This window comes from Pogoniulus pusillus, chromosome 15, assembly GCF_015220805.1.
Source record: "Pogoniulus pusillus isolate bPogPus1 chromosome 15, bPogPus1.pri, whole genome shotgun sequence".
Classification (NCBI taxonomy): Eukaryota; Metazoa; Chordata; class Aves; order Piciformes; family Lybiidae; genus Pogoniulus; species Pogoniulus pusillus.
The window spans coordinates 620,410-644,494 of NC_087278.1; the positions used below are offsets into that span (position 1 = coordinate 620,410).

The following is a 24,085-nucleotide window of genomic DNA, read 5'->3' on the forward strand; positions in this document are numbered from 1 at the left end:
CGCTGGCACAGGAGCACAGCCCTGGGCTCCTCCAGCACTGCTGCGTCCCCTGCTTCAGACGCAGGCTCTGGGAACCATGCAGCCATCAGCCTAATGCTGTTCCCAGAAGTGCTCTGATGGACAACACGAGGATGATGCCACACTGAGGGGGGAGGCTGACACTCCAGAAGGCAGAGTCAGTCCCAGGAAGACCTGGGCAGGCTGCAGGAGTGGGCTAGCAAGAACCTTATGAGGTTCAGTGGGGATGAGTGTAGGTGTTGCATCTGAGAATAAGACAGAACCAGAAGTGCGGCTCAGGCTGGGATTCATCTGGCTGGAGAGCAGCCCTGTGGAAAGGCACCTGGGGGTCTTGGTGGACAACAAGCTCAGCATGAGTGAGCAGTGAGCTGCAGGGGCAAAAAAAGCCAGCAGGGTGCTAGGATGCATCAATAAGGGCAGCACCAGCAGAGATGAAGTCATCGCCTCACCCTATTCAGACCACACCTGGAGCACTGCCTGCAGTTTCGGTCCCTGCTGTACAAGAAAGATGTGGGCAGGCTGGAAAGTGTCCAGAGAAGGGCCAGAAGAATGATCAGAGGCCTGGCAGCCCTGCCATGTGAGGAGAGGCTGAGGGAGCTGGGGCTGTTCAGCCCAGAGAAGAGAAGGCTCAGCAAACCTTCTCACCATGGGCCAGCACATACAGGGCAGCTGCCAGGAGGATGCAGACTGCCCTTTCACAAGCAGTCCCACGCAGAAGCCAAGGGGTGACGGGGGCAGGTTACTGCTGAGGAGATTCCCACTGGGCTCCAGCAGAACATGTGTCACCATGGGCACAGTCAGACACTGGAGCCATCACCCAGGGGCAGAGGTGGAGCCCCCTGCACTGGCAGTTCGAAGGCTCAGCCTGGCAGGCTGCTGGGGCAGCTCCTTTGTACTCTACCATTACCTAGGAAGGTTGGACCAGATGATCCTTGGGGTCCCTTCCAACCTGGCATCCTGAGCTGCTGAGTGATTCTGTGACCTGGGACAAGGCAGAGCCGTTTCCTCTGCACTCCAGCTGGGTGCACTGCTGCCATGCTGGCAACGTCCGGGGAATCTCAGAAACAGTAGACAGCAGACAAAGGAGGCTGCAGTGAGGTGGGGGCTGGGCTCTCCTCCCTAGATCAAGTGACAGAGGAAATGTCCCGAAATTGTGCCAGGGGAGGGTTAGGTTGGAGATGAGGGAAAAAAGAGAGGTCAGGGATTGGCACAGGCTGGCCAGGGAGGTGGTGGAGCTCCCGGCCCTGGAGGGGTTCCAGGTTTAGTGGCTGTGATGGTGCTGGGCTGATGGTTGGACTCGGTCTCAGAGGGCTTTTCTAACCCATGGAATCCTCTCCTCTGTCTGTCCAGACACAGCATTAGTGCTCTCCAGCAGTGCCTGACGAGCTGACTTGGCCTCCACAGCAGTCAGACAGCTCCTTACACGGCGTTAAGCTTGTCAGCATCACCTGCCTCCCACTCATGCAATGGAAAGGAGCACAGCCTGTGCCCTCCTGCCTCTCAGCAGACTGCTGAGAAGCAAGGCACCTAAAACTATTCCTCACTGACAGGTGCCTCCATGGTGCACTGCAATTTGCAGCAGAGAGATCTCCCCAGGCTGCAGTTACATGGTCAATTTAATCTGCCACTCCTAGTGGGTGCAGATGAAAGCTGCAGTCCCAGTTTGGAACACTGATGACAATATTTAGGTATCCAAATGGTGAGATGGGACCAGGAACAGAGCTCCCTGTGGAAAACATAAAACCCAGCTTTTTGCTTTCCCTGCCTTGGCCAGGTTAGTTCACTGTCAGCCCAGACTCCTGGAGTGGGACCAGGGGAGGCCACAAAGGTGATCAGAGGGCTGGAATGCCTCTGCTCTACAGGCAAAGCTTTGCTGTCTTGCAAATACTGTGCATGCAAAAGCCCTTAAGAACCTCAGGTGCTGTGAGTCTGACACAGTGGCTTTCAAAACCTCCTTTTCTTGTGTGCAATCCGGTGAAAAATCTCACCAGGCTGCACTTTCTCCTGCAAGCACAGCATGAAAATGCAAAACCACACAAGGCAGCTCCAGTCCTGCCACCAGCCCCATACAGCTGAGGCAGTCAGGAAGACTTTCTGGGATGAGGTTCCAAGAATTGTTCAGGTGATGCTGAAAGAATAGCTGAGAGCTGGGACTGTTCAGCCTGCAGAAGGGGGGCCAGGGGGCACCTCACTAGTGTGCCAATACCCAAAGGCAGGATGCAAAGAGGCCAGAGTCAGGTTCTTCTCAGTGGTGCTCAGGGACAGGACCAGAGGCACTGGGCACAAAGTGAGGAACTGGAGGTTCTCTCTGGAGGCTGTGAAAGTGACTGAGCACTGGCACAGGTTGCTCAGACAGGCTGTGGAGTATCCATCCTTGGAGATACTCAAACGCTGCCTGGACATGGTCCTGGGCAACCAGCTCCAAATGGCCCTGCTTGAGCAGAGGGTTGGACCAGATGACCTCCAGAGGTCCCTTCCAACCTCAAGTACTTTGTGATTCTGTGAGCACAGCTTTCCTGCCCACTCCAAACAAACCTGCACAGGCTCATTAAAATCTAGGACAAATGACTTAGCTGGAAGCAGAAACAAGGAGTGGAAAAAGCTCTCAAAGAGCAGCGTTTGGGCCACCTTCATCCTAACGCTGTGAAAGAATGGGCACAGGAGATCAAAGATCCAGCAGAAAGGATCTGTAACAGAACTGTAAGCTCAGAAGTGGTAAAAAGCAAAGACAATGCTCATATTTACAGCAAGCAAAAAGAAATGGAATATGCCAGGCCTGTGGATCTGATCAAAAGTCAGCACACTCCTGAGCTTCAGCTCTCCTGGCCGCAAACCTCAGACAGAGACACATGATCAAAGAGGGTAGACCGTGCCCAGCTCACTCGACATCTTTCACTGACAAGACAGTTCACTCCTCTAGGCAAGGCAAATGCAGGAAGCCTAAATGGACTTCTGAGCCTGTGCTAGGTGGGGCCTGGACTTCTGCTTCTGTGCCACACCAGTTGAGATGAAAAAAGGAATCAAACACGTGGAGGGCAGAGCCAGCAGCAAATTCTGCTGAGAGGAAAGCTAGCAGGAGAACCTTACCAAACCAGGAGCCTTTGGCCAAAGCTTTTGGATCTTCCTTGAGTAACCCCAGAGCAGCAAAAGGCAGGCTGAAGACACTGCCCAGCACCAAGTAACAGCATACATGCAGAGATGTACTGGCACAGCACACAGATCACAGAATCACAGGATGGCCTGGGTCAGAAGGGACCCAACCCCTCTGCACCCTCCACTGGAGCAGGCTGCTCACAGCCTTGGCCAGTCTGACCTCAAATACCTCCAGGGAGGGGGCCTCAACCACCCCCTTGGGCAGCCTGCTCCAGCAGCCTCCTGGTGCAGAGTATGTTCCTCACATCCAATCTCAATCTGCTCTGCTCTCGTTTCAAACCATTGTTGCTGGTCCTGTCCCTGCAGGCCTTTAGGAACAGTCCCTTCTCACCAGATGGTATTGCAAAGAGCTGATGACCCTGAGTGGGCACTGAGAACGGCACAGCTTAACAGCAGGCAACTGCACAGCCAGACTAAGAAGTTCTTCAGGAACGGAAGAGCTGTTGGTAAGTGTAAGGACAGGCAGGAGTGGTTACTCTGTCCATAACAACAAACAGCACAAAGGCTACAGTTGTTGCCAGCCTGGGACACAAGGAAGTACTGCCAGCAGCAGGTGCCAACAGTTCCCAGAGGGCCCCAGCAAGAACATCACTGCAGGGTCGGATACAGAGTCACAGAATGGTTTAGGTTGGAAGGGACCTCAAAGCTCAGCCAGTTCCAACCCCCTGCCATGGGCAGGGACACCTCCCACTAGGTCGCTCAAGGCCTCATGCAACCTGGTCCTGAACATCTCCAGGGAGGTTGTGGAGCACAGAAGCATCCAATGTGATCAAAGGTCAAGATCACATTGCATGCTTCTGTGCTCCACAACCTCCCTGGGAAACCTGTGTCAGTGCCTCACCACCCTCACTGCCAAGAATTCCTTCCTCATCTCCAGCCTCAAATCTGCCCTCTCCCAGCACAGATTTATGTCTCTGAAGGAAGTCATTTAACACAGCAGCAAGATAAATAATAGATTCATTGTTAGGCCTCGAGGCTGGTGCTGGGTAAACACAAAACTCTGTGGTACAGACCAAAGCCACATGCAGGTAGTACTTGCACAGCTGTGGAAATCAAAGTTCTTCATATAAGGAGCTCTCTGCAGCCTGGTAAAAGCAGAGGCCTTATTGCTGTTGTGGCCATCTCAGTTTTACCTAGTGATTTTAGAGACAGCATTTCTAAGAGCTTCCTCTGTACCCCTGCAAGCCCAGGTGTGCCTCTAGCCCAGAAGCGACAGACGTTTACCAGCTGCGCAGTGGTCTGCTCTTGCAGCAGTAGGTAGATTTAGCCAGTGATTTAGCTAAGGCTAGATGACAGTGTAGCCTCATTATCTAACAAGAGCTCTCTTCTAGTCTGGGGCTAAACGGCACCTGCTGACCCTTCGCAGCTGAGAGAGGAGCCTGGGGAAGGGGGAGAAGAGCCACGAGCTGAAACGCGAACTGACTGAACGGAACGACAGCACCAACGGCAGTACGAAGCACACAGAACTACCCCCGGCCCAGCCAGCGCACAGCAGCCACAGCGGGCGGGAAAGCAGCCCTCAGGGGGAGAACGGTAAAGGAGCGTGGCCGGGGAGAGACAGAAGCAGGAGGAGAAGATCAGGAGGAAACCTTCTCCTCAGCAAACTCCTCCCTTCCCAATGGGCACCCACCTGAGAGCCGACCCAAGCCAGCTGCCCTGGCTGCCTCCTGGCTGCTGGCGGCCTGCTGCCACGGCTGGGCTGCGCCCGCCCCGGCACACACCAGCACACCGAGCACACAATAGCGCCGGCAAGGCTCCGGCACAGCGCCTGACAGGTGAGGCACCTCCAGCACTCACTGCAGCAGTGCGCTGAGCTGTGCCGCTGGAGTGCCTCACGCTGATTCAGAAGCGGAGTTTGTTCGCTGCACGGTGGATTTACTGCCCCTGCCCCCGACCTCGCAGCTCGGCCTCCAGCACAGGGCACTGCGAAGCCCCTTCCCGGCACCGTGCGTCCCGAGCCGGCCCTCGCAGGGCCGAGCCGCCGGCACACACCGCGGCCGCCCCCTGCACCCCTTCCAGCCCCTCTTGGCTCTCACGGGCCGAGGTGTCCCCGGGAGCAGTCCCGCCAGGGGCCTCCCAAGATCGCCGCCGAGACCGCAGCGGCCCGAGCGCGGAGGCAGGCAGCCGGGGCGGGCCGCCGCACAAAGGGATCGCCCCTTCCACGGCCGCGGCTCCGCCGGCCACGGCCCGGCTCGTCCTCTCGCCGGCAGTCCCGGCCTCGCCCTGCGCGGAGGGGCGCGGCTCCGGCCCCGGGCACGCTGTGGAACGCGGGACACCCCCCGCAGGTCCCGGCGAGCACCGCCTCGCCCTGCCGGTTCCGCTGGCTCCCGCCCGCGGCAGACGCTGCCCCCGGCCGGGCCCCACGCCCGCCCCGCGCCCAACGGTCACCTCAGCCCGCCCGGCGCACGCCGCCGCCGGGGGCCGCGGCGCAACCCACCCCGGGTCGCCCCCGCGCCCACCTCAAACACCACTTCTTCGTCAAACTCCGGTGTCATCCTTCTCCGCCATGCCACCCTCTATGGGCACGCTGGGAAACGGAGTCCGCCGCGCCGCCGGCGGCGCCTCCCCTCCTCGCCCGGCCCGACGCGGGGCCCGCACTACAGCCCCCAGCATGCACCGACAGGGACGCTTCCGGGGGCGGCGCGGGTCGGGCCGGCAGGGGGCGCCGCCAAGCGGCCGCGGAGGGGCTGCGGGCAGCGGCTGCCGGCGCTCAGTCTGCTGCCAGCCGCGGGGCGGTATGCGGCGGCGGGCGGCGGGCAGCGCTGCTGCTGGGTGGCGGCGCGGGGGAACAATGGGCTCCTTCTCCTCGGCCCTTAGAGGGGCCGTGGCGTAAGGGACGAGAGGGAGGACGGCGCGGCGCCCGGGACACCATGAGCTCCGCTGGTGAGTGCCCGGAGAAAGTTTGAGGAGCGGCGGCTTCCTCCCGCCCGGCCAGCCGGTGGCAGGCGGGGAGCCCGCGTGTCCGCGGGGCCGGCGAGCCTCGCTTCGCCCTGTGGGGAGCGGCAGGGCCGGGGTGCAGCGGGCTCGGGGGGTGACAAGGGAGGGGCACCGCCGTCACCCCGCGGGACGGGAGCGGGAGCCGCCGGCGCGGTGCTCGTCCCTGAGGCCCAGGGCAGTTGCGCCCAGCTCTCCCCTGCCGCCGCTGCGGGGCAAGAGTGCGGACAGAGGCGGGCTGCGGCTGCAGCCCTTCTCCTCCCGGCTCTCGGGGCCGTGCGGCCGCGTCCCTGCCCCGGCGGTGCGCGACTGGGTCACTTCGCTGGGGCTGAGCTGGCGGCGGCTGGAGCCTGCCGGGAGTGTCCGCCCGGGGCTGCGGCAGGAAAGGCAGCTGAGGAAGTTTGTCAGCGGCTGAGCTCCGGCGCTGCTCCGGGGCTGTACCTGCCGTGGCCGAGCGGGAGCCCTGCCGCAGAGGCAGGGGCACTGGAAGCCTTCACTTCAGCCTCTCCAGCTGCTGGCTTCGGCAGGCTTACCTCAGTGCTTTCCTCGCCTGTGCTCCCCCTTCCCTGGCTAAAGGAGCTATGAGGCAAATTGCGGGCTGTAAAATCCCAAGGACTTCCCCGCGTCGGAGGGACTTGTGCCGGTTTGTGTTGCTGCGGTGGCACAGGGCTGCGCCGGTGGTGCTTTCCTCCGCCCGCCTGTTGGGTTAGTTGCTTCCTTCCCTTGGGCTGCATGAGGAAGCGAGCAGGAGTCGTTTCTGCGTGGAGGAGAGGTCGTGTGCGAGTTGGGATGTGCTGGGGGAAGCCTTCACACCGCGGCTGATGGCAGTGTGAACCTAAAGGAGCAAACTGCTGCCTGCGAGGGCTGGGGGCAGAGGCAGAGGAGGTGTTTGGAGTTAGAAATGGTACAACAGGCACCAAGCAAAGCCATCAGCCCAATGCTTAGTGGCTTCCTCTCACGTATGGGAGGTGACTTCTGCCGAGGGCTTGTGGGGATATGGCAATGGGGAATGGATTGAAGCTGAAAGAGGGCAGATTTAGACTGCATGTTTGGAAGAAGATCTTTCCAGTGAGGGCAGGGAGACATTGGCACAGGTTGCCCAGGGAGGCTGTGGATGTCCCCTCCGTGGAGAAGGGAGATTGAGACTGAAGATGAGGAAGAAGTTCTTGGCACACAGGTTGCCCTGGAGGTGTTCAAGGCCAGGCTGGATAAGGCCTTGAGCAGCTGAGTCTAGTGGGAGGTGTCCTTGCCCATGGCAGGGGCTTGGAACTTGATGATCTTTGAGGTCTCTTCCAACCCAAACCATTCTGTGAGTCATTATCAAGTTATTATTGAGCCCAGCATTAACTACCTCTTTAATCAGAATTTACTAGAAAACAGAAAGCTGTGTAACACATCTTTGTGCTCCATTTGATCTACTTCCACCTCAGATATGGACAGCAGAAGTGATATAGGGCAATGAAGCTGGTGAGGGGCCTGGAGCACAGCCCTGTGAGGAGAGGCTGAGGGAGCTGGGGGTGTGCAGCCTGCAGCAGAGGAGGCTCAGGGCAGAGCTCATTGCTGCCTGCAGCTGCCTGCAGGGAGGCTGTAGCCAGGTGGGGTTGGGCTGTGCTGCCAGGCACCCAGCAACAGAAGAAGGGGACAGAGCCTCAAGCTGTGCCAGGGCAGGTTCAGGCTGGATGTTGGGAGGAAGTTGTCAGAGAGAGTGATTGGCATTGGAATGGGCTGCCCAGGGAGGTGGTGGAGTGCCCATGGCTGGAGGTGTTGCAGCCAAGCCTGGCTGGGGCACTTAGTGCCATGGTCTGGTTGACTGGCCAGGGCTGGGTGCTAGGCTGGGCTGGGTGAGCTTGGAGCTCTCTGCCAGCCTGCTTGGTTCTGTGATTGCGTTTGGAGCTGGCAGCGCAGGGAGTGAAGCAGGGCAGCAGCTCCGCCGTGCAGCTGTCCCGTGGCCGCGCTGCCGCCGCTGCTCTCTCGCCGTTCCCAGCTGTGCGAGTTGAAGATGCGGCTTAGGGGGTGCTGAAGAGCCTGGAGCTGGGCTGCTGGCGCTCGGTGAGGCGCAGGAGGCTCTTCAGCACCAAGCAGGGATTTCAGGGCTTCCAGAGCCGAGGTGTTGTGATTGGCTCTACTGCTTTAGTTTGCCTTCTGGTGGTGTCTTGAGAAGGAGGAAGAAGGTTTGCTGGACAGTCCCTTGGAGAGCACAAGTGAAAAGCCTGGTACAGAGGAATAGCAGCGAGAAGAAAGTGGCATGGTTTGGTGAAAAGGTGGACTTTAGCCAAGGACTTGAAAGGGAAGGTCTGGAAAGAGCCCTGGTGGGCAGAAGGAGGGAAGCCGAGGGGTCTTGGAGGCAGGATGAGAGTATTTTGTGGGCGATGCCCTGGGGAGGACTGGTGGAAATGTGTTTGGAGAGCAAGTGAAACGAGATGGGAGAATGGAGATCTTGCTGCCCATGTCATGACATCTGCCTGCTGAGGAAAGGCTGAGCCCTGGGGCTGTTTAGTCTGGAGGAGAGAAGGCTTAGAGGGGATCTGAGCAGTGTCTCTAAGTGTCCGAGGGTGGGGGTCAAGAAGGCAGGGGCAGGCTCTGTTCAGTGATGCCCTGTGACAGGAGAATGGGCAAGGGACACAAACTGGAGCACAGGGGGTTCCATTTCAAATGTGAGGAGAAAATTATATGGTGTGAGGGTGCTGGAGGCCTGGATGTGTTCCTGGGTGACTGCTCTGGTAGGGAGCTGGACTGGGTGATGTCTGGAGGTCCCTTCCAATGCCTGCCATTCTGTGACAGCTTTTGACATTGCAGCTGAGGAGCTCTTAGGCAGGGTTGGGAGAGGTTTGAAGACTGCCAGAACCCAGTCCTGAGGGTTTCATGTCCATCTCTTTGTGCTGCTGCAGAATGTAGGCTCTGCAGTGTATAGCCTTGCTGTGGAAAGCTGTTGCTACCAGCTCCTGCATGTTACATCATGGGATGGTTTTCATTGGAGGGGACCCTAAAGATCCTGTAGTTCCAGCCCAGCTTCTGTGACCCATAGGATCTGTTTCCTCCACTGAAGCGATGTAGCTGTGAGTTGCCGGTGGTGTGCGCTCCCCTTGCTGGCTTCCTGGCAGCCGACTGCTGAGGCAGCACTTCAGTAAGCCTTAGCACCGTGTGCCAGGGCTGCAGGGGGCACCGGGAGTGTCCAGAGCCCTCCTGCTTCACTGTGTCTGCCGTCTGTGTCTCCTGTTCCCGTACCTTTGGAGCACAGCCAGCTGGGGCAGCCTCCTCTGTGCTGGCTGAGTGCTTGTAAGCAGGACTCCCAGTGACTTCAGCTTGGTGTGCTGAGGTGCTTGAGGGGACTATGGGCAGGAACATCAAACACAGCTCCTGTGGAAGGTCTGACAATGATAAGCCAGCCTGAGCTGCAGCCCAGTCTGCCTTCTGCCTTTCTGAATAATGCAGTGCATTGCTGCCTCCCCTCTGTGCTTCCTCTGCAGTTCCAGTTACATCTCGGTCCCAAGCTGGACATAACTCAGTGACAGGTGAAGGAGTTCTGCCACAGCTGTCCCTTGGATGTCTGAGAAGGTAGATTGAGCTCTGCACCTGCTAGAGCTAGGGAACTGCAGCACTGAACCAGCTCTGGGTAGTTAAAAATCATCTTATTGTAGAGGGGGTTCTGCTCCTTGGCTCTGCTCAGACCTCACCTCCAATCCTGCCTCCAGGGCTGCTGGCCCCAGCAGCAGGAGGACACAGAGCTGTGGAGAGAGCCCAGAGCAGGCCACAAAGGTGCTCCAAGGGCTGGAGCAGCTCTGCTGTGAGCACAGGCTGAGGGAGCTGGGGGGTGCAGCCTGCAGAGGAGAAGGCTCCAGGGCACCTCAGAGCTGCTGCCAAGAGCTGAAGGCATCCTGCAGGAAGGCTACAGAGGGAGCTGTGCTGAGGGGGTGTGAGGCAGGCCAAGGGGCAATGGTTTGGAGCTGAGGCAGAAGCTGTTGAGTGTGAGGGTGGTGAGAGCCTGGCCCAGGCTGCCCAGGGAGGCTGTGGCTGCCTCCTTGCTGGGGGTGTTGCAGGCCAGGCTGGATGAGGCCTTGAGCAGCTGAGTATAGCTGAGAGGTGTCCCTGGGCACGGCTGGAGGTTGGAGCAGCTGAGCTCCGAGGACCTTTCCAGCCTGAGCCAGTCTGTGATCAGTCTGTGTCAGTTTCAGCCTCCATTTGTGGCTGCTCTCCCACTGCCTCCCCATGCACTGCTTGTGCTTTACATAGGATGCTCTGAATGCACATTTCCTCATTTTCTGCCTGGGACTACTTTGCTCTCTTCAAGTCTGTTCTTTGCCTTTAAAAGGGAAAAGCAAAATCTGGGAGCTGGAAGTTTGACATTTGTTATTCCATGTTGAAGAAGCAGTCCTTATATGTGACTCTCTGCAGCTTGCTCCTTGCGAGCAGCAGGGACAGCCTTGGCTGGAGGTCTGGGCTGACAGCAGCAGCCAGTGAAATGCAGTCTGTTCTGTCCAAAATGTAATTCAGAGGGGAAGAAAGCCACCCACAGCAGGAGCAGGATCATCAAAACCAACATGACTTTCCCAGTCAAACTTCATCACTTTCAAGGGCTGCAGGAAGGAAGCCTCCAGGGTTTGCTGTCCCTTTAACCCTGCAGTCTGTCAAGTCCCATTAGAGCGATGCAGCTCTGGCTCCACTTGCAGTCTTCAAAGGTTGTTTACTCCTCTCTTGCCCTTACTCTAAAGCTATCCTCAGCTTTCCTGCTTTATTTCAGTGAGGCATTGGACGACCTGAGCTCGTGAAGGCTTTCCTTCTGCAGTTGGCTCGGGAGCTGTGCTCGGGCAGTAGTGCCTTGGAGAGCCTCGTTTTCTCCTCTGTCCAATCCCTACAGCTGTTACCTTCCAGGATGTCCTGACTCAGGCCGCCTGTTGGGGTGCTGCTGCTTGTGAGCACTGTGGCACCCGAGGCAGAGTGACAAGATGCACACGTTTGCAGGGAATGCTGCTTTTGGAGGGGTTGGCTGGGAGCAAAGGACTTGAGCTGAAAAGCTTTACTGAGAGCCATTAAAAGGCAGGCTGCTGGAGCACAAAGAGTGTTCCAGTACCTGTTCTGCTGCTGTGCACTGCATCCGTCCAGTGGATCCCAATTGTGTAGCAAGAACTACTTCCCTCCATGCATGGTCTTTGAAAGCCAGACTGGTTTTGCTTCATGGGCTCGTTTAGCCTGGGGAAGAGAAGGCTAAGGAGAGACCTCATTGCTCTCTGCAACTCCCTGACAGTGGAGTGAGGCTTCTTTTGGCCTCTCCTCCTAGCTAAGCAGCGATAGGATGAGAGGAAATGGGGTTAAGTTGTGCCAGGGGAGGATTAGGTTGGATATTGGAAACCATTTCTTTGCTGCAGGAGTGGTCAGGGATTGGCACAGGCTGCCCAGGGAGCTGGCAGAGTCGCCATGCCTGGAGGTGCTCATGGAGCTGTTGATATGGTGCTTGGGGGTATGGTTTAGTGGCCGTGGGAGTTGGGTTATGGTTGGACTCAGTCTCGAAGGTCTTTTCCTACCTTAATGGTTCTGTGTCTGTGAGTTGTAGTGTTTTATTCCCAGAGTAGTCCCAGGAGTGAGTCAGCTGTTGGAGAGAGCTCTTCCTTGGTGTGAGGTGGCACAGCAGATCAGCCTGTGGTGAGTACCCACTGGCATCACTGCACCTTCACACCCAGCCTACAGGGGTGAGCTGCTGCTCTGCAGGGCACACCAGGGGCCATCAAGGAGTCAGCAGTGGCCTTGAGGCAGGCCAGCTGCCAAGCAGCAGCTCTCTCAAGCCCTTTTCTTTTGCTGGGAGGTGTGAAATAGATGTCTCCTGGCAGGTGGGAAGGAATAAGCTCCCTGGCATCCTGGGCACTGACAGTTATGCGAAGACAGCTTCTGTCAAGCAGCCAGTGGCTAAATGCAACCCTTGGCCTGCCCCACAGCAACTCCCCTGGGCAGCTAGAGACAGTTCCACAGGGCACCCTGAACACCAGCAGAGAGCTTTCTCTGGGTGAGGAGCGTTGCAAGGACAGGAACACCAATTTACCTTGGCGTGGCAGCAGCCAGGTCCTGTTCCTGTGGCAGGGGCACATCGTTTGCTGCTGCTCCTGAGTGCAGAAGTCTGTAGCAGACCGTTGGGACTCTGGACATGCAGGTCCCCTGGGGGGATGCTCTCTAACAGCAGCAAGGGCAGTGCTCTTTGGTGGTTTGCCTCAGTTTAAGCCTCCCTGGAGGTGTTCAAGGCCATGTGGGATGAGGCCTTTGGCAACCTGTGCTGGTGGGAGGTGTTCGTGCCCGTGGCAGGGGTTGCTGGGGTTGTTTAGCCTGCAGAAGAGGAGGCTCAGGGCAGAGCTCATTGCTGTCTGCCTCTTACCCATCCAATCTGTTTGTCCTGCTTTTATGTCTGGGCTTACTACAGGTACCTCGTGGTGCAGGGACCTTGTCTGAGGAATGAGGCAGGTTTGGAGGGGGAGCCAGGGGAATTCAGTGGTTCTCTGTTCTGATCTCCTAGGACAAGCCACGGAATCCAATGGCTAGTTCAGAATTCCCTCTTGCACTCCTGTCCACCTCAGGCAGTGAGTTTGTTCTCCCTGTAAGTGCTGGTGGCTCCCCCAGGAGCCTGGTTGAGATTCCTGTGGCTGTTCTTCGGGGCTGCTGACCCTCTCAGAGCGCTGTGTCTGCCCGGGGCTTGCCAGGCTGCAGCGGCAGGCGGGGGTGGGTCTCGCTGTGCCTGTTCTCCCGGCAGGAGCCATCTGCTCGGCAGCCCCTGCTCGGCAGTGTGCATCGCTGGGGCTGCAGGCACCGCTCCCTTCAGCTGCTGCCTGCGCTCTGCGGGACGGCAGCCCTGGTCCCTCGGGGACCCTGCTTAGCTCCCTGGCTGCTGCTTGCGCTCACCTGGCGGTGGCAGGAGGGGAGAGCAGGGCAGGGACGGTCTGGCAGGTGCTGTGCACAGGAATATTTTCAGGTCCCTTCGCGTTTCTGTCTTTCCCCCCTCAGCTGCAGAGCTGCTCGTAGCAGAAGCCCAACACCTACCACTCTTCCCGGTGAGCTTCGCTTTCCACTCCCTCTCTTCTCCGGTGGGCAGTGCCGCACGGCCCCAGGAGCGAGCCCCTTCTGCAGGCTCTCCGTGTTTGTGGTGGGAGCTTCCCTTGGCAGAGGCTTGCTTGTGCTTGTCATGAGCACCGAGTCATGCTCATGAGGCTGCCGCTCGCTCCTGCACCCCGTATAGAGCCACTGCCTCCTACTTAGTTGTCTTTCTATTCGTGGTGGGAAATTGCCCCTTTTAAACACTCTTGTGTGGGACTGGCTTTGATCCACACACAGGGGTGGAACTGGTTTAGGATCGACTGAATACTGCAGCCCAGCAGGCAGCTGTGTGCTGGCTGCAGTGTGGGCAGAGGGCAGGAGAGGGATTGTGCCCCTTGGCTCTGCTCAGCCCTCACCTCCAATCCTGCCTCCAGGGCTGCTGGCCCCAGCAGCAGGAGGACACAGAGCTGTGGGGAGAGCCCAGAGCAGGCCACAAAGATGCTCCAAGGGCTGGAGCAGCTCTGCTGTGAGCACAGGCCGAGGGAGCTGGGGGGGGTGCAGCCTGCAGAGGAGAAGGCTCCAGGGCACCTCAGAGCTGCTGCCAAGAGCTGAAGGCATCCTGCAGGAAGGCTGCAGAGGGACCTGTGCTGAGGGGGTGTGAGGCAGGCCAAGGGGCAATGGTTTGGAGCTGAGGCAGAGCAGGCTGAGAGTGGAGCTGAGGCAGAAGCTGTTGAGTGTGAGGGTGGTGAGAGCCTGGCCCAGGCTGCCCAGGGAGGCTGTGGCTGCCTCCTTGCTGGGGGTGTTGCAGGCCAGGCTGGGTGAGGCCTTGGGCAACTTGGGCTACTGGAAGGTGTCCCTGGGCATGGCAGGGAGGTTGGAGCAGATGATCTTTAAGGTCCCTGCCGGCCTGAGCCATTGGAGGGTGATGCTGATGTTCTGTTGCCTCCGTGGCTGATTTGACAGGGGGTAGGCAGTGTGTTTGCACCGCTTCAGGGGTGCACTGCAGCAGCTCCAGCTGCAGACTCAGGCATGCAAGGACAGGCACTTCCAGGAGATTACACATGCCGGTTGCCCTGCAAGACCCTTCTACCACTCTTTGCTGGGGCCCCTGAGAGCAAAGCATGGCAAGCAGCAGGGTGGTGGCCGGGAGGAGAGCAAGGTTCGACGGGCAGTGCCTGTACCCCCCCCGAGGGCTGGTGCCTCCAGGGTTCCCTCTAGCAGCACTGGTGTGGGGGCAGTTGTTCCGTGGGCTGATGCTGACTCAAGTCCTTGTTTTCTTGTCCTTCCTAGAAATGAAGAAGCCCCCCGTGGCCCCCAAGCCCAAGCTGGTGGTAGGACAGAAGGCGGCGCCCCCCCCCGTGGCACCCAAGCCTGACGTTGTGCTCTCCAGTGTCCTGCAAGCAGCCCGGAGGAGCAAGCCAGTCATTGCTCCCAAACCGAGGGTCCTCAAGAGCTCCTCTGTCCCGGAGGCTAAGCCTCCGTCCTCTACACGGACAAGCGCAAAAAGCTTTGAAGAGCACAGGGCAGATCCTTCCCCGGCGCTGGACCGCTTGAACCGCGGCCAGGGAGCCTCAGCGGGCGGTGCTGGCAGCGCAGCCTGCATCCTGCCCGTGTCAGCCGGCCAGTTCGAGTGCCTCCAGAGGCTGGGCCCTGGGGAGGGGACCTGCAGGACACAGATCGTTTTTGAGCGCTTTGAAAACCTGGAGAACCTCACAGCTGGTGAAAAAGATGCAGCAGCTCCGGGGCACAGTCCCAGAGAACCAGTGGGCAGCAGGAGCCAGGTGGTTTTGAAGGCCAGCGTCTTGGAAGGGAAGCTTAAGGACGTCCTCAGCCACAGTGTGTTTGCTGACAGCAGCCCTGGGAGGCACAGGCGTGCGGAGAGACTCGGCCGAGGCGATGGCAGCAGGGCCAAGAACGATGTTAAGGTAGAGTTTGTGGAGCTGGTGCAGTCCTCGCTGCCTGCCACGGCAGCTGGAGGGGCGCAGCCGAGCCCGGATGGGAAGCTCTCTGCTGAGGAGCTGCAGGGGTCCGACCTTTGTCCCAGCCTGGCTGAAAACCACCACAGCTCCTCCCGCCCGCTGGACCAGGACATCCTGGAGCAGGGCCCGTCAAGTAGCAATAACACGTTCCCAGGTGAAACGGGTGTGAAGGCAGAGGCTGATAAAGCCTCCTCTGAGCCATCTTCGGGCCTGAGCCCCAGAGTGCTTCCTGTCCCTAAGCCGCGAAAGCCACGCACTGCCTGTCTGGTCCGTCAGGATGGCATGGACAGCCCAGCTGAAGGAGCAAAGGAGCCACCTCAAGCAGAGAAAGATTCCACTGGGTGTGGGGAGCAAAGCTGCACAAAGCCAGCAAAAATTAATGTCCTTGGGCAGAGTGTTTGCTACAACAACACAGAAGTGCTTCCTCCTGCACAGTGCGGGAGCTCGCAGAGCGGTGCAGACAGAGTGCCCCAGGGCAGGGAACCTGCCAGGGAAGAGCCAACTTCACCAACTGCTCTGCCTCAGGCGCCACACAAAACTTCTGCTCTGCTGGAAGGTGCTGAATGTTCTTTAGATGGGGCCCATAACTTGGCCAGCTCCGTGGGCCAGCTGGCAGGCGGTGGCAGCGTGCTGGATGCCCCAAACCAAAGGACTGCCTTCGTGCGGTGCGATGCTTTGTCCATGAGCCTGCCCAAGCAGCTCAAGCTGACCAGCACTCAGCACCCTTCTGCTTCCAGCAGCCTCCACCTTTCCCCACAAAAACTGGAAGAAAAAGAAACTAAAAGGAAGGATGAAAGTTCTCCCAAACTGGCTCCTAAGAAGCCCCAGAGGCACAGCCTCCCAGCTGCTGGCCTGCTGAAGAAGGCTGCGTCGGCAGAGCTGCTGGAGAAGAGCTCTTACCCCTCCACTGAGGACAAAGCCCGAGCTGCTCTGCAGGGCTCCCACTGCAGCCACGCAGCAGCCGAGGGGCAGAGTGCGCTCCCCTCCTGCCAGCTCCCCAAACGCTCTGCTGAGAAACCTGTCTGGAAGTTACCTCATCCTATCCTTCCGTTCTCAGGGAATTCCGAGTCGCTGAAAGGTCTCAACGCCGCTGCCAGCTGCAGCCACCTGAGCGGCACCACCAAGCCCAGGGCCAAGTCACTCTCTTCTGTGGACATGGACAGGACAGACAGGCCCTGCAGAGACCAGCAGAAGAAAAACAGCTTGAGGAAGTTCCTCAATATGAAGCTGTCAGTTTGCTTGCTGAAGAGTGACTTCCAGAGGTTCCTCTCCAAGGGCAGCCAGTCAGTTGACAGCACCATTGCCAGCCTCTCCGCTGGGGACGGCTGTGCAGGTGGCAGCAGCCGGAGTGCAGTGCCCGTGGGCAGCGAGAGGAGAGCCAAGTCTGCCAAGGCTCATTCCATAGAAATAAGTTCCCCAGGCTTGCAGAAAAAGAGGCAGAGGAACAGGAGCCAGCCTGAGGTGAGAAACAGCCCAAGGCTGGAGCCCGTGGCCGGGCAGGGAGCTCTGGAGCAGAAGGTGTCCCTGGCACGGCTGCAGGCTGTGGGCAGCTCCTGTGCTCCGGAGTACGAGAACGTGCGGCACTACGAGGAGATCCCCGAGTATGAGAACCTGCCCTTTGCCCTGGCACTGAGGAGAGAGCTGCCTGGTCACTGGCAGAACTCCAGCAGTGTGGAAGACCAGAGCCCTGGCTTCTATGAGGTTGAGGAACCTTGTGAGGCTGCCAGCAGGAGTCTGAGACTTGGCAGGTAAACCAAAGGTGAAAGGGAAGCTACACAGCTTCAGGGCGCTTCTGGTTGCCCTGCACATGGGTAGATGCTGACCGGAGCGGCTGTAGCCCCTCTCTGACACATCAGCAGGACTCTTCACAGAGTCACAGAGTGGTAGGGGTTGGAAGGGACCTCTGAATATCATTGAGTACCCTGCCAGAGCAGGTTCACTTAAAGCAGGTCACACAGGGATATGTCCAGGTGGGCCTTTAAGATCTTCAGGCATGGAGACTCCAGCACCTCTTTGGGCAGCCTGCTCCAGGGCTCTGACACCTCAAAATCAAGAAGGCTCCTCGTGTTTAGATGGAGCTTACCCTGTTTGGGTTTATGCCATTACCTCTTGCCACAGGGCAGCACTGAGAAGAGTGGCTCCTCCTTCCTGGCACCCCCCCTTGGCTATTGCAAGCATTAACAAGATGCTGCCCCCTCAGCCTCCTCTGCCCCAGCCTAACCAGCCCCAGGTCTCTCAGCCTTTCCTCATGTGAGAGCTGTGCCAGGCCCATAACCATCTCAGTGGCCCAATGATGGACTCTCCAATAGTTCTTTGCCCTTCTTGAGCTGGGGTGCCCAGACCTCCTGTGTGCTACCAGCACTTAAAGGGTGGCTGCCAGGAGGATGGAGGCTCCCTTTTCATAAGCAGCCCCACGGAGAAGCCAAGGGCTGGTGGGGACAGGTTACTGCTGGGGAGTTCTCACTGGGCTCCAGAAGGAGATGTTCCCCATGAGCACAGTCAGACACTGGAGACACCTCCCAAGGGCAGTGGTGAAGTCCTCTGCACTGAGCTGTTTGAAGGCTCAGCTTGGCAGGCTGCTGGGGCAGCTCAGAGCAGCTCCACCCTCACCTGGGAAGGTTGGAGCAGAGGGTTCTTGGGAGTCCTTTCCCACCTGTCTCTGGGCTTCTGTGATCTCTCTGTGAGCTTTTCCTGGTGTGGAAGCTTTGCCCTTGGCAGATAATGAAAAGGAAAGGTCAGTTTGCAGCTCCTCCTGTGCTGGGAACTTGGGAGTCTACTTTGTGTGCTCCTCCAGGTTGGAGGGAAGCAAATCAGATCAGTCCTGTGCACGCCTAGGAATGCTGCCCTGGGGAGGGGACAGCACAACCGCAGGCTCAGCTGAGCTTGACATAAGCGCCAATAAAGCACAGAGCTGCTGGGTTCGTAGAGGGCAGGAATAGATGGCAGAGCTTGGAAGTGCAGAGAGGCTTTTGCATGTGCAAATTCCTCATCAGGTCGTGAAAGCTTTTGGGGGTATAACAGAGGCTGTTGCCTCTGGTGCAGCTCCTGCACCTCCCTCTGCTCCCACCCAAGGCAGCGGTGGTGCAGGAGGTCTGCCTTGCAGGCAGAGCCTCGCCGGGGTTTGGCAGCTGCCTGGGTTGTGTTTCATTGTGTGTGGAGGTGGTGCAGGCAGATAACATCAGCAGGACTGAACTGGTTCATGGCCCTGGCCAAAACAGCTGCGAAATGCAAGAGGCAGGAAGAGATCTTTTAGCATCTGTCTCGCTGTGTCTGTGGGGGCTGGGAAGGGCTGCAGGGGGGCCAGGCTTAGCTGCCCCTAAAGAGCACTGAGCAGTGTGGCTGGCAGAGTGGTAACAGCCAAGGCAAGGCAGTGTGGTGCTCAGCTTCTCAGTGGCAGAGATCAGCAGGCCCCACCTGCAGGGTGTATCTCAAAACAGCAGTAAGGGCTCTTCACAGCGAGGGTGGGGAGACGGCAGCAGGGAGGCTGTGGCTGCCTCCTCCCTGGCGGTGTTGAAGGCCAGGCTGGATGAGGCCCTGAGCAACCTGTGCTGGTGGGAGGTGTCCTGCCCATGGCAGGGGTCTGGGACTGGATGAGCTCTGAGGTCCCTTCCAAGCCAACCCCTTGTGTGGCTCTGTGCGCTGGATGAAGGTGCAGCCCCAGCAGTCGTCGTGGCGCTCTTAGGGGCGCATGCAGAGCGAGCTGCTGGCCAGCCACTTCTACCTTCGTGTTGCACTGGGAGGGACCAGTCACAGGGCAGTCACTTCCGTGGGTCTCAAGTAACAGAGAAGCCCCTAGGAGAGCAGGGACCCTGTGGAGCAGTCATCTTCTGGCCCCGAGCAGCTGCTGCTGGAGGAGCAGACACAGCTATGCGTTTTGGCTCTGGCTGGGGAGGCTCACGGGGCTGTTACCTGAAGTCCTTTGAAGCTGCTCTATCGTCAATGCCATCTCACCTTCCCTGCCCAGCTCTGCACCAGCCTTTGGTGAGCCGCCCTGGCTCGGGTGGTACAACCAAACCGGTTAGAGGCACAGAGCTGATGTGCTTGTGGTAATTAGGGCTCCTGTTTGCCCCAGCCTGTCAGAACATGCACTTAGCTCCCCTTTGGAGATCATGGCACAGAGAGCTCCTGCCAGGCACTGCTAATGGGGAGCTCCAAGCAAATTCCCTTCTGGTTAAAGCTCCTGTACAGATGAGCTCTTTCTGAGAGCTCCCCAGGCTGCCTGCCTGCACTCATAGCCTTAACAGCACATGTCTGGGTGCCAGGCACAGCCTGGTGCCTTCAGCCCATCTCACATTTCTTCCTGGAAGAAGAAAGAAAGTGTTCATAAGTGCCCAGTGCTTCAGAGAGATCACTGAGACACCTCCTCCCCATCTCAGGTGGTGAAACCAGTGGGCTTTAAGGGGGAATGGTAGCAGCCTCTTCATGTGTCTTGCCAAACCCAGACATTCACACAATGGGTTGGAAGGGACCTTAAAGCTGGTCCTGTTCCAGCCCTCCACCGTGGGCAGGTTGGGTTGGAAGGGACCTTAAAGCTGGGCGTGTTCCAGCCCTCCACCATGGGCAGGGACGCTTCCCCCCAGCACAGGTTGTTCAAAGCTTTATGCAGTCTGGCCCTGAACACCTCCAGGTAGGGGACGTCCACAGCCTTCCTGGGCAGGCTGTGCCAGTGTCTCCCCACCCTCACTGGAAAGGATTTCTTTCTAGTATCCAGTCCAAATCTCCTCTGCTTCATTCCCTCTCCAAATCTTTTGTTTGCTTGGGCCTTCCCCCAGGCTTTAAGTGCCTGGGCAGTTAATGATGGGTATTTTCATTGCCCACCTGATTTTTGCATCAATGGATGCCAGCCTCTCTTCTGCTGAAGGTGAGCCTGGCTCTGGAAGGGAGAGAACCAGGCTGCCAATGCTGCCTGTGAGCTGGGCAGGTGTGACAGGAGCTGCTGCTGGGAGCTGCATGGGTGTAAGCTTGTGCTGAGTGGCTCAGAGGAACGTGCTTAATAAAGCAAGGGCAGCATCTGGGGAACAGATAATCTGTGTTCTGCTTCCCCTGCAGGAAAAGAGTAGTCCTTGACATAGTTTATAGGATCATTTTGTTGTAGTCCACCTGTTTGACTGCCAGGTTAGAGCAGCTCGTTCAGGTGAAGCTGTTGCTGTGAGGGCTGCCAGAGAGCGAGTGGAGTGTGCCTGCTGTGGGGCAGCAAACGTGCAAAGGAAGTTTGAACTGTCCTGTTGAAGCTGCTCTCTGGGTTTGGGTTTTCTTTGGAAATGAATGCTTCAGGCCTGAAAAGTGAGGTGCAAAGCCTGTGCTGCTGGCACTGCCACAGCTGACTTGAAGGCTATCATGGACCAGGAGTTGCAATGGCTCCATTGTGAGGCAAAGCTCTGTGCTTAAAACCTCCTGATGCAAGAGGAGTTTGTCCATTGATTGTCCTCCTTTTAGTGGCAAACCTTTGTTCCAAGGAGGAGAGCAAAGCCTGCCCTCGGTGAAGCGAAGCTGAGTGTGCATCTGTCCAGTGACCTGCATGTGCAGGGTGCCAGTGAAGGTGCCTTGGGACCTCCTTTGTGCCGCAGAGGACAGACACTTCCACTGCCCTGCACCGTCTCAGCTCTGGGGTGTTTGTTATGCTCTGGGCAAGAGAATGGTGAACGCATCTGCTCCTGCAGGGAGGAGCATGCTGGATTTCCTGGCTGCCTCTGACAGTGTTCCTTCAGGGTGCTGCCAGTGGCGATGGCTGCTGAGTGCTTTTGACAAGGTTTTCCAGCTTGGATTTTTCATTTGGGAGGGCTGGGCCAGGGAGGGAAAGGAAGTACAAAAGCCTCTGAGACCCTCATGCTGGTTGCACAAAATACTGCTTCCTGTTTCCCCCATCCCTGCTGATTTAACATCATCCGTTGGTTTTCCAGCAGTGAGCATCTCAATGCAGAATGTGAGGTGGTTGCCTGGACCGAAGTCTGCTCCGGTTACGGAGTCCCGAGAGGTCAATTAAGTGTCCATGAAAGCCTTCCTGGAGTATGTAACTGGGTACTGAAGTCCATGTGGCTAAGCATTTTGCTTTGATACGTGCTCCTCTTTGATCTGCTGAGCTTGGCTGCGGTTGAGGCATGCTGCCGAGGAGCAGGGCTGCAGCAGAGAGGTGGCAGTGGGTGGGATTGCCTGTGCTAGGGAAGGGTTTTGCTCTTGCAGTTGCAAAGCTCCCATTGAGAAACATTTCCAGAGAAACAGCAAATGAGTAACATCCTGAGGGGCCTGACCAGCGCTGAAAAGGCTTTGTCCAAACACTTGGGCTGAGGTCTGAAAGCACAAAACACACTCTAGGTGTTGAGGGGGTTCTCTAGGAGAGCCCTTGCTTGCTCCCTTTGAGTTGAGTTTTATGGGAAGATATCACTTCCAGGGGAGTAGAGGCTGGGCAGAGCTTTTGGATGTCATCAGCTTCTTAAAGATGATATTGGATTAGTTTCTGAGCCAGAGGGCAGCTTCCATTTCCTCCTGCAGCCTTGTCCTGTCTGCCAGTCCAGCTCCCTGCTGCTGGCAGCTTTGTGGCACCCTTAGTTGCACATTAATTTCTTTTCCAGCCCTCAAGTTTTCATGAGATAGCTTCGAGCAGAAGCTGTTCAGTTTGCCTCTCAGGTTGTGTGTTGTCCCTGCCTTGCTTTCTGTACTCTGCTGCTTTGAACCTGCCTCCTCTCCTCCCTATCCTACTTTCTCATGGAGGTTAAGGGCTTGTCGGCAAAGTCAGTCAGATGACTCACATCTCTGCCTCCCCAGCCCTGCCAGGCTGATTGCAGAGCCTGTCTGGCAGTCCTGGAGCTCGGGAGAGGGCATGGACAGAGCAGCTCTTGGCTATCAGACACCAGGAATTTGCTGCCTTGCTGACTTCTCACAGCTTCACAGATTGCATCCACTTGCAGGAACCCTCCAAGGGCATCTTGTCCAACCCCCCTGCACCCAGCAGGGACACCTCCAGCTAGAGCAGGCTGCTCAGAGCCATATCAAGTGACCTTGAATGTTCCCAGGGATGGGGTCTCAACCCTCTCCCTGGGCAGCCTGTGCCAGTCTCTGCCCACCCTCACTGTGCACAACTCCCTCTTGATGCCCAACCTAACTCTGCTCCAGTTCCAAACCACTGCCCTCAGCCTGAACCCACAGCCCCTTCTGAGCCTCCCCAGCCTGCCTGCAGCTCCCCTTCAGGTAGTGGGAGGCAGCTCTAGGGTCTGCCTGGAGTCTTCTCCAGGCTGAGCAGCCCAAGTTCTCCCAGCCTGTCTCCAAAGGAGAGCTGCTCCAGCCTCATCTTCATGGTCTCCTCTGGACCTCCTCCTTCAGGTCCATGTCCCTCTTGTGCTGGGGGTCCCACAGCTGGCCCCAGCCCTGCAAGTGTGGTCTCAGCAGAGCAGAGGGGCAGCATCCCCTCTCTCCATCTCTGCCAAAGCTGCTTTGGATGCAGCCCAGGCTGCCCTTGGCCTTCTGGGCTGGCAGAGCCCGTGGCTGGCTCCTGCCCAGCTTCTCCCCAACCGGCACCCCCAGGCCCTTCTCTGCAGGGCTGCTCTCAGACTCCTCACCCCCAGCCTGCACTGACACCGAGGATTTCCCCAGCCTGGAGGCAGGACTTGCTTATGTGAACGGTGGAGAAACAACTTCTGTCATGAAGTCAGTGAGAAAGGGAGCAGTGGTGAGCAGATGGGTGCTGCTGGGCAGCATCCGTGCAGCCTCCGCGCTCTGCTTTGGGAGGGCACTGGCTGCATGCTTCTGCAGCTCCTTCTCTTTCCCCAGGGTTAGTCAAGCCCCTGAGCCCGGCTCTGGAATGACTCCGTTTTGTGGTGTCGAGTTACTGGTTGTGTGCTGCCGGGGCTGCGCTGCGGGGACCTGCCTGAAAGGCTGGGGGTGATTTATTGTCCCTTGTGCTCAGGAAAGCACTGGGGTGCTGTGGAGTTCCTTTTCCTTCCTCGCAGGCCATGCACAAGTCGGTGTCACCATGGGCTGCTCTTCCTGTAAGAGGAGGAGGTTTCCTTGGCCTGGAGGTGGCTTCCAGTCGCACAGCTTTACAGTTTGCTGGAATAAAAAGCAGATCCCACTGGAAGTGCAGTTGGGTGTGCTGCACACCCTGGCATAAAGTGCATGTGAGGAGAAGAAGATATGCACTGGGAGGGGGAAAGATTTAAATCTCGCAGTACTGAAGTGTGGGAGAGCCTCATGCCCTTCTCCTTGGCTGTCTTCTTTTCCAGTCAGAACGAATGAGAACGTTTGTGCCTTAGAAAGATGTTCTCACGTTCTGCCCCAGATGTCTGACCGGGGCTGGCATCATCTGTTTTGATGTGGGGAGGGACTCTGAGCTCCAGCACTCTCCTTCTCCAGCAAGGCAGGGGGCAGGAGTTGGAGAAGTGCATTTCTGCAATCCCACCCTCACGAGCCTGGAGTTCAGGGCAGTCTTGAAGTGGCTGTGAAATGAAACAGCTGTGAGTGGCACCGAGGGTGGCACCTCAGAGGACCGCTGCTGGTGCAGTCTCAGAGGACTCTCCCTGGTGGTTTTGGTACAAGGGAGGTGTGGCTGAAGCAGGTTAATGTGGCCCAGCACACAGGGAGAGTTCAGGCAGAGCTGGAGGTAGCTGTCAATTATTGGATGGTGCTACAAGTGCAAGGCAAAAATAGCTGCGGTTGGTGTCCTGCTGTTATCTTTTGGCTGAGCGCAGCTGGGGCTGGGGTGGTTTGTGGCGGGGGGAGGCAAGAGAGGCAAGCTGGCAGTGCTGCCTGCCATGAGGCAGGAGCTGTTGGAGTGCGCTGCCCAGCTCTGCCTCTGTCCCAGAGGTTTGGGAGTGACTTTGTGGCAGCCTCCTGCAGCCTGGAAAGTGCCATCACATTAACCTCGGGGCAGCGCCGTCCGTGTGCGCCGCAGGACCCCGGTCTGAGCGTGACCTTCTCTGCCCTGTTCCGTCCCGGCCGCAGATGGCACCGATGTGCTGGCAGTGCCGTTCCCACCAGCGGTACAATGGAAGGATGTC

General features: G+C 58.0%; 2 protein-coding genes across 7 annotated transcripts in view; one reads left to right on the plus strand and one right to left on the minus strand.

The window, feature by feature from the left end:
- Positions 1-5,779, minus strand: part of VEZT (vezatin, adherens junctions transmembrane protein) — a 43,280-nt gene extending 37,501 nt beyond the window's left edge. For 4 of the 6 annotated variants that reach the window (XR_010304950.1, XR_010304951.1, XM_064154884.1 and 1 more), the window contains exon 1: positions 5,631-5,776. Coding sequence is in view for 4 of the 6 variants with exons in the window: in XM_064154884.1 (XP_064010954.1) it covers positions 5,631-5,666 (36 nt within the window). In the remaining 2 variants the exon portion in view is untranslated. Of the gene's footprint in view, positions 1-5,630 lie in introns of all 6 variants that reach the window. The other 2 variants (XM_064154886.1, XM_064154885.1) reach the window with 1 other exon arrangement.
- A 103-nt stretch (positions 5,780-5,882) lies between these two features.
- FGD6 (FYVE, RhoGEF and PH domain containing 6) overlaps positions 5,883-24,085 on the plus strand; it is a 53,938-nt gene continuing 35,735 nt past the window's right edge. The window contains exons 1-2 of the mRNA XM_064154888.1: positions 5,883-6,054; positions 14,407-16,843. Coding sequence (XP_064010958.1) covers positions 6,042-6,054; positions 14,407-16,843 — 2,450 coding nt within the window. The 5' untranslated portion in view covers positions 5,883-6,041. The remainder of the gene's footprint in view (positions 6,055-14,406; positions 16,844-24,085) is intronic.